General features: G+C 39.7%; 1 protein-coding gene across 2 annotated transcripts in view; it reads left to right on the top strand.

Moving 5' to 3' along the window:
• The first annotated feature begins 5,490 nt into the window (after positions 1-5,490).
• Positions 5,491-16,156, top strand: part of slc6a9 (solute carrier family 6 member 9) — a 30,138-nt gene continuing 19,472 nt past the window's right edge. Inside the window, exons 1-3 of one of the 2 annotated variants that reach the window (XM_061296021.1) lie at positions 5,491-5,601; positions 6,549-6,832; positions 14,664-14,782. In XM_061296021.1, coding sequence (XP_061152005.1) covers positions 14,741-14,782 — 42 coding nt within the window. In that variant the 5' untranslated portion in view covers positions 5,491-5,601; positions 6,549-6,832; positions 14,664-14,740. The remainder of the gene's footprint in view (positions 5,602-6,548; positions 6,833-14,663; positions 14,783-16,156) is intronic. The other variant, XM_061296022.1, reaches the window with a different exon arrangement.

Genomic DNA, 16,156 nt, shown 5'->3' with positions numbered 1-16,156 from the left:
GAAGAGATTATATTAGAATCATCTTCCAGATCTTTGATTATAGATCTTTGAAATATTATTATAATAAATATTATGAATTAAATATGATAAATTATACCTTATATTTGTAAAAGATTATATATAATCTATGAATATAAGTATACATATATATTATAAGATTTTCTACACAGAAGATTATATATATAATCTATAAATAATTATCTAAATAAATATATACACTACCGTTCAAAAGTTTGGGGTCACCCAAATAATTTTGTGACCCCAAACCTTTGAACGGTAGTGTGTGTGTGTGTGTGTGTGTGTCTGTGTGTGTGTGTATATATATATATATATATATATATATATATATGTATTATGGATAGATAAAAGAGATAAATTGCTGTCCTAATTGTTGTTTAAGTTATTTAAGACTTGTTTGGGACATTTTGTCTCGGTTTTTTTTCCTTTTATATTGTACTGATATATTTTCCTGTTTTTAAGCTCGAAATAAAATTGAATTGAATTGGATTGATTGATTGATTGATTGATTGATTGATTGATTGATTGATTGATTGATTGATTGATTGATTGATTGATTGATTGATTGAAACCTAAAATATGAATTTTTGGATCTGGGTAATTAATTTGTTCGAAACAGATAAAACCGCAAATATTAAAGGTTAGAGGGAAAACTTTCTGCATTTTGTTTTTATTTAAGTTTTACGCAGCGTCCCAACTTTTGTGGAACTAGGTTTGCACTTATCCCATAATATATTCTACATATTGTAGCTATTAACTTACATTTTGTAGCCACTACTTTTTATATATATATATACGCACACTTGAATTTTGAGGAGTCAACCCGTGATTTTTGACACGACTGTAATGTAGTCCTACATTTGAACACCACTATACGTTTGGTCGGAGCCTTCACCTCATTCCCCAGTCCTCTCACCCCACCTTCTGACCATCTGCGCTCCAGCATCGCCGCACACACAAACATTCTGTAACCCGATCGCTCCAAAAAGGTAAAATCCCAAATCTGCATGCCAAAGCCTCGCAGAGTCATGTCATTGATTGTTCTGCATCCATCACCCGTCGCACAATCCATATATATCACTAATGTGTCAGTGCAGCGACGTTTCCATGTACGCACATCAGCCCCAGGCTACCACACCTGTCTGCAAGATTTGGTTGACGCAATCTGTATCCGCAAGATGTGCCATACATTCTAATTTCTAAAGACTGAATGCGATTGCTCGCTGCCGCCGAGAAATACAACACAAAAGCCGTTTGCACACAAAACACATCCCATTGCATGTTAACAAAAGAATAAATAATGCCTGCAGTCATTCTTCCACCGAACACGTGTAGCGCCGCACAATAAAGTCAGCTATTCGACGCTGTAATATATATTTAATTTAGTTTTGCTTGCACCTAAAATGCAATTACATTACAGTTTATTTTAATAATAGCAAATCTTTTTTGGCATGGGGAATTAGCAGACTTCTGCAAATCCGACAGTTGCGTCCCTGACAACGTCCGTCCGTGCGCGTGCGCAAGTGGGTGCAGTGCGTGTAATAAGCGTGCGCTAAACATGCAGCATGCCACTTCAGTGGATAACAGAGTTGTAAAGGGAGGGCCCTGAGAGTCGTTGACCCGACTGGTCGAGAATGGGAAGGGTAGTCAAGATGATGCAACTTTTAACAAATTTGGCGGATATACATACGGACATAAGATGTGGAGCAACCATTATAACTGTAAAATAACAATTTGTGGAGGAACCATCATAACCGTAAGATAACAGTTTTTGACTTTACACTCATATGTGTGTATGTGTGTATATATATATATATATATATATATATATATATATATATATATATATATATATATATATATATATATATATATATATATATATATATATATATATATATATATACATATACACACACACATATGCTGAGAAACTCACATGGTGATCCAAATTGTTACAGTGGCTTAAATTGTGGTGCTCATATTGTCATATTGTATGGCCCTTTTGTATTTTGTGGAAACTGAGTGAATGTATTTTATTAGTGTACAAAATTGATACTTGAGGAATCGGACCTAACTGAATGTTTGACAACAAACGAGTCATATTGATAATAAATATTAGTTGAACTTCTCCAGAATGACAGTTGCCTTCAAATTAAACATTGACTTTAGCAATGCTTTTATTAAAAACAAATAGTGATTTTTGTCAGGAATGTTAGACAACAAGCCATATTGATAATAAATATTAGTTAAACTTCTCCAGAATGACAGTTGCCTTCAAATTAAACATTGACTCTAGCAATGCTATTATTAAAAACAAATAGTGATTTTTGTCAGGAATGTTAGACAACAAACGAGTCACATTGATAATAAATATTAGTTAAACTTCTCGAGAATGACAGTTGCCTTCAAATTAAACATTGATGTTAGCAATGTTATTATTAAAAACACAAGTGTTTCAATGAGGTTGCTGAACTGGGTGGTCAAAGTAGGGTATGTCAACAAAAGTTGCACATGTATGGATGGTAATAGATAAGCCCAACCCTAACCAGATATATTCCCCACCCCCCATTATATCATTATCCACTCAGAAGGTTGCCTACTTGTTCATTTAAAAAAAGGACTGAGGCACCGGCACACATGTCGAAAGGCCATTGGCTGACAAAATATGAACAAGTGCATTGTAACCGTATTATTAAAAGCAATTGCTGAGTAAACGACTCAGACGAAAAAAAAGTCCAAAGTTCAGAACGACTCCTCTTTGGAAAACTACTCTCTTTGTATGACATTCAGGATTAAGGTAGTTGCATTTGTGGCCCCTAGATAACAACACAACCAAGTACTTTGTCATGAGCTGCAGAATGGATTAGTGCTGTCAGCCATGGTTCACTAAAGGTAATTTATTGGTAAATTATGGTCAAAGTAAAGGTCATTGTTTTACAAACATGGGTATTTAAAAAAAACTTGAAACATACCGTATTTTTCGGACTATAAGTCGCCTTTTTTTTCATAGTTTGGATGGGGGGGCGACTTATACTGAGGAGCGACTTATGTATATGTGAATTTTTTCATCAATTAAAAAAAAAAAAGTGAAACCGCGATAAACAAAATGCGATGTAGCAAGGGATTACTGGAATTTGAATTTCAAGTAACGTCAGCAGCGGCGGTTGTTTACGTGAAGGAAAAAGATTCGATCACGGGATGACGAAGATGACGAAGGGCCCCATTTACTACCGGCATCATTAGCGGCTTTGTTTGTAAGAGTTTGAAGGATTTAATGATTTGGAGTGACACAGAAGGTTTGAAAAACTATTATGGCTTTTATGCACGCCCGGTCCTATTCTATGGAGCTCTCTTTCACCTCCGTGGATGGAAGTCAAGGGCTGGCGCTCAGCCGGGTGGCTGTCCGGGGACGGTGGATGGGGCTCGGAGATGGCTTTTACGCACGCCCGGTCCTACTCTACGGAGCTCTCTTTCACCTCTGTGGATGGAAGTCGGGGGCCGGTGCTTGGCCGGGTAGCTGTCCGGGGACGGTGGATGGGGGTCGGACATGGCTTTTATGCACGTCCGGTCCTATTCTATGGAGCTCTCTTCCACCTCCGTGGCTGGAAGTGCCCCCTCCGGGGATGGAAGTCCACGCTGCCACACGCCTGGAAGTCGGTGCTTGGGGCCGTGTGGTGGTTAACTATTTCTGTTATAGTTATTTGATATATTTTATTTCGTGTAGCAACTTGTATATGTTTTTATCGTTACATGCTTTGTTAACGCTGCAATATATATATAGTTAGTAGATCTGTGGAATAACGACGAGGCTGACGTCAGGGCGCACGCGCGGCGTTGTTGACAAAGGACGAGGAATTTGATCGATGGATTTAATGATTTGGAGTGATACAGATGGTTTGATAATATTATTGCTTATATAATAGTTATTTGATATATAATTTATATATCGTTATATGGGCCGGTGGAATGTTTTGAAGTGCAAGCGCCGTCAACTTCGCGCACCCATTGTTGACATAAAGGACGATCGATGGATTTAATGAATTCGAGTGACACAGATGGTTTTATAAACGTGTTATTTATGTAAGTTTTTTTCAATAACTCTGAATGTTACGTCAGGCCCGTTCTCAGCTCTTCGTTTGTGTTTATGTCACGCTAGCATACCTATCGTTTAGCCTGTTGTTGCTCGTTCATGTCTGTTCTTGGTGTTGGATTTTGTCAAATAAATTTCCCCCAAAATGCGACTTATACTCTGGAACGACTTATATGTTTTTTTTCCACATTATTGTGCATTTTATGGCTAATGAGACAGACCTATATTCCTGAGCGACTTTTAGTCTGAAAAATACGGTACTAAAGAAAGAAAACAGGTGACAAACTCATCACGGTTGTATTAAGTCAAGATAACCCTGATTTCATGATCACACTATAATTTGATCATGACAACTGTGTCTCTCTGCTTTCAGACGCTGGCTCAAGTTCAATCAAATCAGATGAACTCGTGTTCCAAAAGTGGACTTATCGCAATGGTGCTAAAAAGAGAAGAATGAGGAGGACAGAAGCAGAGATCACACAAGATAAAGGCATGTTTGCACGATTATTTACAATTATTTAAAAGTTCTGACTGAAACTGCAATGCTAACTGACAATCAAGACTCTACTTTGATCCCATCACAAAGCACGAAATAACTGCACAAGGGCTTTCGTAGACGCACACAGTTAGTAACCGGCATTTGCGCCGTTGTGGGAGTGAGCACTGCCAACAATGATGGCGACTCTCTTAAAATACAATGTAGGACAGGTGCAAGCACTGTCTACATTGCGGAAGCATAAACGGACTCACCGGAGTGAAAGTAAACAGAGAGAAATACATGGCAGCAAATCCAAGTCAATCAAAGTCAGTAAGGCAAAGTCATGTCTGAGTTTGCTATGCATGGCTATATTTTTTTTTTTCTTAAATGTTGCTGACAGCCCAAAACACTTTGGTAATGCGACACTTTATGAAGAGTGCTGCGCAGTCACCCGTGAAACTTGAGTGACGTAATGAACATCGACAACAAAGGGAACACTTTTATTAGGCAATGGGGAAGATCTATTCAATCTCCATAATTGTGGGAGGGAATTAAAAGTTCACGTCTCTGTGTCAGTCACCATGTGTGTATCCTGTTTAAGATGCAACCCTAATTATTTACCAAAATAATGAAATCCTAACTAACAGTGGTAAGCCATCCACAATGGTTAACCATTTCATTTGTATTTTGGCAGAAGTAAAATATCAAAATTTGGAAAAAAATACGCTTTGTTAATCTTTGTCAACATGAATCTCTCAGAGGTAAGAAACATCATTTGTCCGTGGAAATTTTGTGTAATCTCTTACTGCCACTCCTCCTGGGATTGTCCAATAGACTTGCGTCCACTGGACACACATGCTTTGTGTACATACATATTAGTGGAGTCGACCAGTTGCATGGAGCCACCACTTTTGACTTGTTCTGTGTCAGACTACACACCAGTCAGTTGCTGATGCTTAACTTGTTATTTTCTATCATTGTCTTCCTTCTTCAAATATTACAACATTGGATGGTAAGATTTAGTCTTTTCACTTTTTTCTTGGATTTGTCTCTTTTATCACTGTGTAGTGTGGCATGTAAATTGGGTTAGGTCTGGTGTATATTTTGCTTGATTTACATGTTGTAAGACAGAATGGTGGCTGTACATCATTTAGTCTGTTAAAAAAAAAAGAAACTTGTAAATTATATATTACAAGTTTATATATTATATATATATATATATATATATGTATATTTATATATACTTTACACTCATATGTGTATATATATATATATATATATATATATATATATATATATATATATATAAAATATATTGTATATATATATAGATTATATATTGTATATATATTGTATAGATTATATATTGTATATATATATATATATACACATACATACATACATACACAGACAGATGATTGATTGATTGAATGAATGATTGATTGATTGATTGATTTATTATGTGTCCAGACCATTTGATCCCTTTAAGAAGTTAATTAGATTATTCTAGACATGTCAAAGGGAGTAAAAGGACCCACTAAATGACGATGCTCATTGTCAGTGTCATTTTAAATCCTTATTGCTGGTTAGTCGTGGGGGATGTTGCGTTCCATTCCAATTCATTTTATATACAGCAGCAGTCGGCGGCAAGTCCAAACGTTTCCCCCAACAGTTAATCTCATCGCACAAAAGGCCACTTTGTTATTGCGGCTGCTTTGCTACGAAATGCAAATCCATTTAAAGGTTTGTAAATTCGTTGACTGCATTCTTTCTTACAGAACAGTGTTCACACCATTTGGTCAAGTTTGCAACTTTTTTTGTGGTCACAAAAAATGAACTTGGGTCATGTGTTTGGAAAGTGTTGGCTCAGTCTTTTCAACCACTCCACCATCTGCCCCCCCAACCCTCGCGTCTCAACTCACCCTTTCCCTCTCTGCCTGTCACATGCTCTTTTCACAGCATAGAAAAGTTTCTGGATTAGGGCAGAATTAACACAAAGCGGCGACGCCACTCCAGCGACATTCCCAAACAACACTTGAAGAGCCAGTGGAGGGACATCGACTGAGAGAGTGACGCTACAGGGTGAAGACACTCGAACGAACGCCACCTCAGAAAAAACTCCAAACTCTTGATAGTGAGGGGCAGACAGGTCCACCCGAGTGAGGGCGGGAGCATCAGAGAGGCAGGGATCTTTGGCCACAAGGTCCTGAAGGATGGAAGACAAGCAGGTTGCAGGGATCCTGGTAAGTTCAGTAATCATATTCATTCACACTTTAAAAAGCACCCAGCAAATCCCATCATTTTAAGGATTTTAAAAGGTGTGTGTGTTTTTTCCCCAGTGGTTGAAAACTTCTAGGATAATTGAAAAGTACACATCTCATGATAATTAATTTATTCCATTTAAAGAAATCAGATTTTGGGGATTTTTTTTTTTTTTTTTGCTTCTGATCATTAATCTGGCCAGGTGTTAGTGAAAGGCCAGTGCATCTGTTGACTCTTTAAATATAGACTTGAGGTACTGCTTGCTTCTCGATTCTTTCCCGTTTAGTCCTCCAGTGCATCTTAACAAAAAAAATAACTACAAACCCACACCTCAAGACTCTTCTGACATTCTCATTCGTCTGAAGCAGCTTCTTTACAGAATGGCATTTTGTTTATTCCATTCCATCATTTCTGTCTCCACAACCTCAAAGACATACATACTTTTTTTTAACTTCACGTGAGAATGTTATCATTCTCTCCTGCTTGCTTCGCTCTCTCTCAGTTGTAAATATTAAGAAGTACTTGGAGACCCGAAGATAAGGTTTCTGCTTTCAGAGTCTTTTGAGAGTGGGAGCGGACGATTGAACCACAATCTCTGGTTTAGTTATAAAGTGCTGAAAATCCAGTAACCTTCTAGAAATCGATGTGAGAGTAATTTCCACTAACATATTTCCACAGGTGATAACTGTAATTAAATCAGTACATAAACACAAATGATTAGAATTAACTGAGCTGAATCCACTCAGCAAAGATAAACTGAGCAGTACTTACAAACAGCAGTACGAACCCAATCACAAAAAGCTATAAAATAGTACAACAAATAATGAAAGATGATTAAAAACAATATATTTTTGTTTGTAATGTAAATCTGTATAAGAAAAGCCCCCTCTGTACCAATTCTTTGGTCCTAATAATTCTAATTTAGAAATGTTTTTGTCTACACCAGAGTTGAGTACCTGCCATTAGACAGGGGTTAGAAATATGGTGTCAATATAATGTGTGCTCCTTGCTGCTAATCTCCTGTACATTCCTACTGATATGTTGAGATGAAGATAGTTGAGACATAAAAAAAAATAAAAGTTTACTTTTAGGTATTGTTTATTGTGTGTGTGTGCGTGTGCATGGGGGGGGGGGGGTAAATATGTTAATCATTGAATTTCCCTAAGTAAATGCCTTATCAAAGGTCAGCGTGTCTGACTGTTGTGTGTGTGTGTGTGTGTGTGTGTGTGTGTGTGTGCGTGTGCATGTGCGTGTGTGCCTACCCTCCTGTCACCAACTGGCACGGCATTGATTGTCTTGATTTCCACTCTTCTCTCTGTTTCCCCTTTCTCATTTGTCTTTTCACATATTGTGTACATCAACATTATTTACTGCATTTATTATGTAAAAAAATAATTTACTAAGTGATTAATTTACTTTTATTTGGTAGTAGTTAGATAGTCTTGTTCTAGGTAGTACCTTATTCCACCCTGGCTGAATTAATTTATGCTGTTACAAATGTTTGGTGGATGGACCCATCGCTGTAAATCTTGTTAACACACAAGGCACTCGCTTCCTGCTTGGCTAGTAGAGTCCTGCCGTTTTTCTTTTGGCCCAAACTTAATTCCTGTTTCGAAGGGAGACGCACACCGTCAATCTTCCTACACTGGTGTCTTTGACTGCTCTGGAAGCCACCACTTCCACTGAACAGATGAGCAGATGGCACACTGGCACAAGCCTTTATGGGATGGGTACATGTCACGTTGTTTTTTCTTTTGTTACTCACTGGTTACTTATTTCCATGTTGTTTTTTCCTCTTTAGATGTATAGGGATGTGTGAGTAAGGGAGAAAGAGGATTAAACTGAAGGTTTTTTTTGATAATTTTCTGCAGAACTGAAAGTTAGACGAAATATATAGCACACCTGGCTTGAAAGACCCTCATGTCATTTTTTCATCGCCCAGGAAAAAAGGGCATGAAAATGCTAATTCAATGACAACAACTAAATAGGAAATCTTGGCTGATTGCATGTCCTTATACTTCTCCTTATACTTGTGTTTGATTGCAAAATACATTTATTTGCAGACTCTACCGGTAACTTGTTGGCTGTGTGAGTTTAAATGATTTGACTGGTGACCCTCAAGAATAAGTCACAAAGAAAATAGCACTATAGTATATAGTCAATACTACTACTATAATAATAATAATAATAATAATAATAATAATAATAATAATAATAATAATAATAATAATAATAATAATAATAATAATAATAATAATAATAAGATCTTTTCACTATATAAAAGTGTATTGCCATGAGCATCACACATTGGTGTCCACATTTTACTATAGTTGTAAAGAAAGTAATCCTACTTACAGTGGAACAGTGAGCCGTTTTCCAGGGGAAATTATGTGATTTGCTTAAGGACACCTGAGCCTGACTAAATACGCCGGTTGGTGGAGTTAAACACAAAGTCATTTGGTCACAGGCCACATTTTTACCAAAATGACTCACGGCTGCCCTCTTTTTCCAGATGATTTTTTATAAGGCTGTAATTGCACAATTCTCGTGCACTTTTGTGTGTATGTGTGTGTGTGTGTTTAGTGTATGTGTGTGCACGGGCATGCAGTGTATCCCAGGGGCACCGTGGCTAATGTGTGCTGTAGGCTGTGAAGTGGAAGGAAAAAGAAAAGAAATAGCGAAACCCACAGCTTTAAACCTCCCCAGGGTCACAATGCACACGGACAGATAAAATACCCACATCAAGTGCACAACAACACACACAAGCCCTTTTTCAGATTCCAACACATTTTTGTGACTGTTCCACAAGCTAAGTTGGACGCAACTTAATAAACGGTATCGCTACAATCTGTCAGAGGATATAAAACATAGTTTTTTTGCATACCAATACAGAAATAAAAGTAAGATATAGAGTATATTTTGCAAGTGTACTGCATGTGTGTTTAGTGTACACTCACTGCAGGTATAATTCGACAGTTGCTATATCTTCCTTCCAATTTGTGATTATGCAACAGACATATTGAGTTGTCAGCCAGTTCAGTTAACAGCAGTGCTCAACAACTGTGTTGACTGCCTCTGGGGCGAAACAAACAGATGTGAATGAAGAGAGAAAGTGCTGTGCGGTCATTTGGGGGTTGAAAAGTCCAACATGATTTGTGTATCTGATCTCACCCACCTGATTGACCAGTTAAGGACGGAAAGCAAACACAAGTTGCCGTCAGGGTCAGAAGTAACTGTGAGGGTAAAGACATTTCCTTTCTGCCTTGGGCATTTTAATCAGATAAGGAAAACAAATATCTAAGATTTCCTTCCAGCAGTGGGCTAATTAAGCACTCAGAGAGCAGTTCAAAGTATTGATGTCTTGTCCAAGGACATCACACCCGTATGTCAAGATGATGTTGGGGTCCTTAAATTCAAACCACTTACAATCCCAGTCTTGCCATTCCAGGTTGTATTGTCTTTGCCCATGTGAGAATTCAAGTTCCTAAAGCAGAACGAGGGAGTGGTCTTTAGCAACCCCATCAAAGATTCAGAAATGGTTTGGTATTCTGTTTGCACATAGGCACTGACAACAGTAAGGAACCATTAACTTACCGAAAGGCGAAGGGATGCTACATTCTCTTTCATTTGGGTAAACCCTAACATTATGGCACCCAGCCGGCCGGGGGCCTTTATGTATCCACACACCTGTGTGGCACCACTCACTGGGTAGTAGAATTAATCTTTCAAGAGGACTGGTTCTAGAGCCATGTAGGAGGCCCCAAGTACACTATGTACTTGCCAGAACCTCTTGACCGTGCACACCAGCTCGGTATCTCTGCCAGGAAAGTTACATTCCACATGCTTCGGGGCAGCCTTGAAATACCAAGGCTACCAACCCAGGTCCCACTGCACCTGACTCCCTGGCTCCTCTGACAGGTAGCAAGCCCATGGGAAAGTGCACCCATGTTGCTGCTGGCAGGCTCTCTAGAGGGCCATGCTAAGTGGTAACCCACTTTCAGGCAAAGGTAAACTAAGTCCAATGTGTATTGTCATGTTATCATGGGGGGTTCAGTTCTATTGCTTTTGGAGAATACATTTATTGCAAATTTTAGCTTTGTGTGTTGCACTGCAGCAATAAGTCTTAAGAACATTTTGCCCACCACACACTTTAAACTCTCCTTCAATAGAAATGTACTTTAATATATTTCATACGTAGATGTCAAAATTAATTGATTAATCACCTTCTATTTTATAAATCGAGCAATTGTGTAATCGTATAAGTAATGGTGGGTCACTGGTTAGCATGTCCGCCTCACAGTTCTGAGATGCAGGATTCAATCCTGGCTCCGGCCTTCCTGTGTAGAGTTTGTATGTTCTCCCCGTGTCTGCAAGGCTTTCCTTCGGGTAATCCGGTTTCCCCCCACATTCCAAAAACATGCATGGTAGTATGAGTGACCACTTCAAACACGTCAATAACCACGTGAGTGCGAATGGTTGTTTGTCTGTGTACCCCTGCAATTGGGTTGTGACCAGCACCGCCCAAAGACTGGGTAGGTTCCAGGAGATTTGCAATCTTCTTGAGGATAATCGGTTCAGAAGATAGATGGATGGATATATTTAATATATTCTACTTTTAATCATTACACAGAGAAAAAAATTCATTTTCTACCCATAGTTGAAGAGTGCGAGACAGATATGATGGCTTTTTTGCCCTTGCCTTCCTTTGTCACATTATGAGCGCGACTGACTTCAGCCACGTGTGTCCAACTTCAGTCACATGTACCTTGCTTTCATTCCCAGCAATGGTCCCATATGTTTGTCAAAATGTGTGTGTCGTGTGCTTTTTCTAGGCTGATTTGTTCCCCTGCTTTCCCTCCGATGAGCCCCGCTCTCCCTGGGGGTCCGGGGCCGAAGCCTCACGCTATTTATACAGACCCAACAGCTGGGGCCCTCCCAGCCAAAGCAGTGGGGGTCGGGGAATGGGTAGAAAAATTATCATGGAAACTTCAGGTTAAACCAAGCGTTGGAAATGTCTGCCTGTTCACTTTTTTCATCTCATCTTTCCCCTGATGCCTCTTTTACGTGGGCGACCATGTCAGTTGAACCCAGCATGAATCCAAAATCAAAGTCTGCATTTTCTCATTTGCTTCTTTTTAAATCCTCACGGCATTGAACGTCATTTCTTTGACCTCCCCTGCCCTTCTTTGTCAGGAAGCTTGGCAAACAGAAACAAGAAATGCAGATTTTCAGTCAGTTTCCAGTGTCACTTTAACATATTGTGTCCCTTTTGTTACGTTCAACAAAGGCTATTGTTAGCCTTTTGAGTTCTATCATTCCCCTCAATGACTCTGTGTCCTGTTCTGAACCTCAACCCTGCAAATTTGTGTCCTTACGACTCTAGCCATCTCTAACGCTAGCCTGCCTTCACTTGTGTCATTCTGTCGACTGCTCTGCCCTCCTGTCTTTCCATTTTATCATGCGAGCCGCTCTTGAAAGGAGAACAGTCGTACGGATGCTTCGTTCAGTTAAGGGCCTTTGTCATACATAGCGGTCTCATCACAGGCATGCTTGGCAAATGAGAGGTGAAGTAATATTAGCCTAATTGCTTTAAGGGACATATATACAGATTGAGGAAGATATAATCAGTGTCGCTACAAGTTGGCCTCATTGAAGTTTTGAGTTTTTAGGAGAAAAGTAGATATATATTCAATAGATGACACCAAAACACCCAGTGGGGTAGACTGCCCTATCTTTTAGAATTTATGGTTCCTTAATTTTGTTCTACCCTTTTACAAACAGTGACTAAATGTTTTTGTATGTACTCGTCTAGTTGTATTTTGGGATTTTTTTTTGCTTGACAATCATCAGATTCATACATTGTTTTTATTTGATTCTTAAACGCTACATTCAACTCTCTCTTTAAAAACAGTCACTTGTACTTTCATCATCTTTGTTTTTATTGTGTTCAGTCAAGTGTTTAAGAACATCCAGTTCATAGGAAGTACGTAACTGTTAATACGACACCTTTTTCATCCTTCGTACGATTTTTGGGTTTGTTTATGAAAGTTTGCCTAAACATTAACTTAGTGGAATGTGGTAACTAATAGCTTAGGCCACGTGTTTGTTTCTCAAGTGTGGACTGACTCTTGGTTTGTTTACGAAAGCTTGGCTAAACATTCACTCACTGTAATATGAAAAATATTAAAGCTTAGGCCATGTTTCTGTTTTTCACGTTTTGACGACGTCATTTTTCATATGATGCTTCTTTGGATATTTAAACAGTGCTTTTTAGAAAGCAATAGAATAAAAAGAATTAAAAAGAAGGTTAACTTGATGATAGGTGAGATGAATTTTGAAAGATATCTTGAAATTGGTGAATGTTGAATTTTCAAAGACATTTCTAGAAAATGAAAAGGTTTGTGATAATCTCCCAATATTTATTGACCTGACTTTAAAAATGGAGGTTTGACTTTCTCATTACAAAAACATTTCTTGATTTATTCATTTTAAACCGTCGTTTGGTAAATGTGTCAGGCCGCTAGCTGCACTTGCCTAGACGCAGTTGTTGTGGTGACTTTTATTTTATTTTTTATCTCAGCACATTGGACAATGTCAATGATCCCATTATGTAATTTTGAGTCTTCAAATTGGACACAAATGAATAGCCTGCCATGGTTTCAAACTCCAATGGCCATTGTCCAGTGCTTCTAAACACCTAAGACCATTTGCCAGTGACTTGCTAACTTTTGACATCACTTGGGCTATGTCACTGGATAATTTGGAAGACATCTTTTTGTTTCGGATCCTAGCTCATGCGTTTGTTCACACCGGAATTGCAAATTAATTTTGCCAACTTTTTTTTCGATTTGCCTTCCTCTGTTTGAAAGGTGACATTAGCCATATGGTAACAAAATAGCACAATATGTGAGACAAAACAGACCAAGTAGGAGGGCCCTGCTCTCAGTATGGTACGACGGAGGCTGTATGTGTGTGTTTGGTGTGCGGGGGTGTCTGGTGGTGGGGCGGGGGGGCATTGGCAATGTCAGGTTGTAGAGACAGACGAGGATTTGGAAGAGTCAAGTGCCACTGAAAGAGAGGTTGTTGGTGGTCTTCAGAGCTGCAGCAGCTGCCTCTGAAAACAAGTGGAAGAAATAAGAGAAACAGAGAGAAAGAGCTTGAAGGGGGGCAGACGCGTCTGACGTCACTTCTTTGTTTCTTAACTTTAATCTGCTGAGAGGAAAAAAAAAAAGTGCTTGGCTGCAGCCCATATGTTCTCTAGACCCAACTTTATTCTGCCAATCAGTGTACAAGTTCAACACAACACACAAACCACACCGATTCCTCCATCCTTCCTCCCCTCCTGCTTATGTATTCTGCCAAGGTGCTGGAGTGACAACAGGCCATTCATTGGGGAAGTAGCGGAGAAAGACTGTGGATGTTTCCTGTGTCTTTTTTGCGCAAGGTGGGCGGAGGAAGGAAAAAAGCAGGAGGTGGATGTGGCAGAGCGGAGGGCGGGTGCATATTCCTGAAACGGTGAAATACAACTGAAAAAAGGGGTCAAAAAAGAGAAAGTAAATCAACGAGCGAGCGAGAGAGAGCAAGAGAAAGTGGGGTGAGTAAAAACTAAGAGGGCGAGGGGAGGGAGAACTGGGATCACAGAAGGAGGGAGGGCGGATAGGGTGAGAGAGTGGGCTACCATGCCGAATGAGTGAGAGAGGCGGAGAGGAAGCTGAGCTCCATCCGATGAAATGAGGTGAAAGTAATTCAGCATTAATCAAGGCAGAGCAAAAGGGAGCAAATACTGTGTTTTCTGCCCTCTCATTTGCGGAGGACCTGAAAGGCAAGGTGTGAATGACGGAACCTACAGGGTCCAGCTGAGTAGCACCACTGGATCACAGCATCACATCATGTCTGAATCGAACACCATTGCTGCTTCCACTGCAGATCAGGTCAGTTCCAGATGTTTCATTCTTTTCGTTTTAACTTATTCCGACTTACGTCATTTTTACTCTCGGCACTGGGATAGAGCACGAGAGGTCTAACTTCTACAAAGCACAGTTCCGCTCAGAGGTGTCTAGATCCTAATTTGAAAGTGGTTAAAGGAAGTTTATAGGAGCGACCAAGTTGAGCGCGTTTCTTAGACTATCAAAGAAACGATTGTTTTTTCCCGGAGCTGCCTGGACAACGGTACAGGCTCCTGAAAGAATTGAATTCATCAAGACGAGCTATTGTCTACGCCGCCTTATTTTTCGGTGATCATTCAGGGGGTCTGTGACGACTCAATACCCCCGCACCACGTAAGGAGGGGGACGCAGCTCTTTAAAAACCTGACCACGTGTGGCGGCCCTGAAAAGTTTTTATAAGTAATTGCAGTGGGAAGTCCGGGCTTGCACTGTGAGAGATGGGACTGGTAAGGAAGTGGGCCGTACCACCGTGTGTGTGTGAATGAGAGTGACAGAGTAGAAAAGTAGAAGGGTCCAGAAAAGGAAGATATTTATGCCCCCAAGTGCCCACCCCAGCCACAAGCCACTATAATCAAACACGTTGGCACAGACGCCCTTTTTTTCTTTAGCTGACTTTGAAAGACTTTGAAACAATTAAATTGTCTGCTCTGCTAAACATAAACAGGTTATTTATGCTATGCCGGTTAAAACAAAAAGTGTGTGTGCGTGTGTGCGGACCTCACCATGCTGTCTTGTGACACTCTGAGCCAAGTGCTTGTCTCCTGTTTCCGATCGCTACTGTCGACAGAGTCAGCTTGCCAAAGATCTGTGGACGAATACTCACACTTGCACACACGCTTTGAGGCACCCGTACCAGCCTCACTTTTTTTTTTTAATTAAACAATTAAAGAATGTTTTTATGGAAGCACCACCAAAACGTATGTTTACGTGTTCGCTAAACCCCAAATTGTCGACAGACGGGATCAACTGTCGTTCCGCATTTACTTTAAATGCGCAAACAATTCAAATAGCTCACTGATGCTCAAAGTAGGCAAAAGGTTGAAATACTAAAATCCAGTGATTCAACACGTTTTAAACGGGTTATTACATGTCTCATTGCATTCATCGGGAGAGAGAAGTGTGGCATCCACAGTGGCCAGTAATTATTGGCATGACTGCTATAGAACTCCCGCGGAGAGTGGGTCAGGCTCTCTCTGGCCCCAGTCATGTCAAACAGGGCCGTCCGAACATTGCTCTTGTCGTTTTCATTTCTCCGTTTGCATTCTTCTTATATCAAACCTAAGTGCAGTCCCACTAGGTGTACATGCCTACCAATTATAGTTTGAAAAAATCAGATGAGCTCAATGCACTATAGCAGGT

Source organism: Syngnathus typhle, linkage group LG13, assembly GCF_033458585.1.
Source record: "Syngnathus typhle isolate RoL2023-S1 ecotype Sweden linkage group LG13, RoL_Styp_1.0, whole genome shotgun sequence".
NCBI classification, from domain to species: Eukaryota; Metazoa; Chordata; class Actinopteri; order Syngnathiformes; family Syngnathidae; genus Syngnathus; species Syngnathus typhle.
Note: the sequence above shows the minus strand (reverse complement) of the source record. Positions and strands in the feature narration are given on the sequence as shown.